Here is a 1,313-nt window from a genome sequence, read left to right as displayed (position 1 = left end):
CAATGACCTTAATTCAAACAATACTTGCTGGTTTACAGCTATCATCTGATTTAAAACTTAATGATGGTTGTAAACCGAGTCATGCTGAGCAAGATAGACTGGACAGAGCAGGAGATGTTTGTCTTGAATATGAAACTATTTCAAACGTTGCCCTTTTCTTTTCAGTCTCAGATTCTCACATTCCAACAGGTTTGTCCCTGAAAGACCTTTCCGATGTATTTGCACCTCCTACTTCATCTATAACCAACCTTTTAAATAAGGTGAGGGTAAATCTGATTACAACAATGGGAATATAAATGTCAATCGATTGATTACTAAAAAGGAAAACAAACTTGATGAAATGCGTAAAGTCATATTTCAACCAGAAAATAATATCAGTATTATGGGTTTTACCGAAACTTTTCTACATGAATTAATATTAGATGGCCTGCATGTTGACGATTATGTTCGTGAAAGAAAGGATCGATTTTGTCAAGACGGGAGCGGGATTTTATTTTATATCAAAGATACAATTAAATATCAAAGATACAATTAAATATCAAAGATACAATTAAATATCAAAGATACAATTAAATATGAAATGCATGTTGAATTTGATGACTTTGAAGTGATTTCAGGTTAACTCACTCAAATAATTTTGTGTCTAACTAATTGTATTTTTCCAGATAGTTTAAAGGAAGCTAAAATAGTGCCAATCTATAAAAAAAAGGTCCCAAAGAAATTATTTCAAATTACAGACCAATTTCAATTTTACCTACCATTTCTAAAACCTTTCAAAAACATATATCCACCAACATTAAATCTTTCTTCGAAAAAGTTAACCAGTCGGGTTTTAGAGAGAACCATTCTTGTTCTACGGCATTAGTTAGAATCACAGATAATTGGCTTGAAGCTTTAGACCAAGGTAAATTGACGGTTGTTGTCTACCTGGATTTTAGCAAGGCTTTTCACCAGTTCCTTCTTGATAAACTTACTTTATATAAATTTCACTCTTATTTGTTATATGTAATTAAATCGTATTTATCAAACCGTACCCAAAAAGTTTGCCTTGGTAATTTCCAATCAATACATAGAAAAATAAAATGTGGTGTTCCTCAAGAATCTATCCTTGGACCACTTTTTTTTTCTTTTTTTCATTAATGATCTTCCCCTTTTAATAAAAAATTCTACTTCTGAATTATATGGTGAAATATTCTGATGAAAAACTTGGCTGCATTCAGAGTTGTCTTCGGAAGGACTTAGACAATGGTGCCATGATAACGGCTTGGTAATAAACACAAAGAAAACTAAAAGCATGTTAATGAAAAACGTAG

The 1,313-nt window shown here is 31.6% G+C and overlaps 1 protein-coding gene across 1 annotated transcript in view; it reads left to right on the top strand.

The window, feature by feature from the left end:
- Positions 1 to 865, top strand: part of LOTGIDRAFT_174594 (hypothetical protein) — a gene marked incomplete at both ends in the record, with an annotated part of 2,322 nt that extends 1,457 nt beyond the window's left edge. Inside the window, 2 exons of the mRNA XM_009053935.1 lie at positions 166 to 189; positions 666 to 865. Of these exons, the coding sequence (XP_009052183.1) occupies positions 166 to 189; positions 666 to 865 (224 nt within the window). The remainder of the gene's footprint in view (positions 1 to 165; positions 190 to 665) is intronic.
- Positions 866 to 1,313: the final 448 nt, after the last annotated feature.

This window comes from Lottia gigantea (assembly GCF_000327385.1).
Source record: "Lottia gigantea unplaced genomic scaffold LOTGIsca_204, whole genome shotgun sequence".
NCBI lineage: Eukaryota > Metazoa > Mollusca > Gastropoda > Lottiidae > Lottia > Lottia gigantea.
The sequence above is the reverse complement of the archived record's forward strand: the minus strand, read 5'-3'. Positions and strand labels throughout refer to the sequence as shown.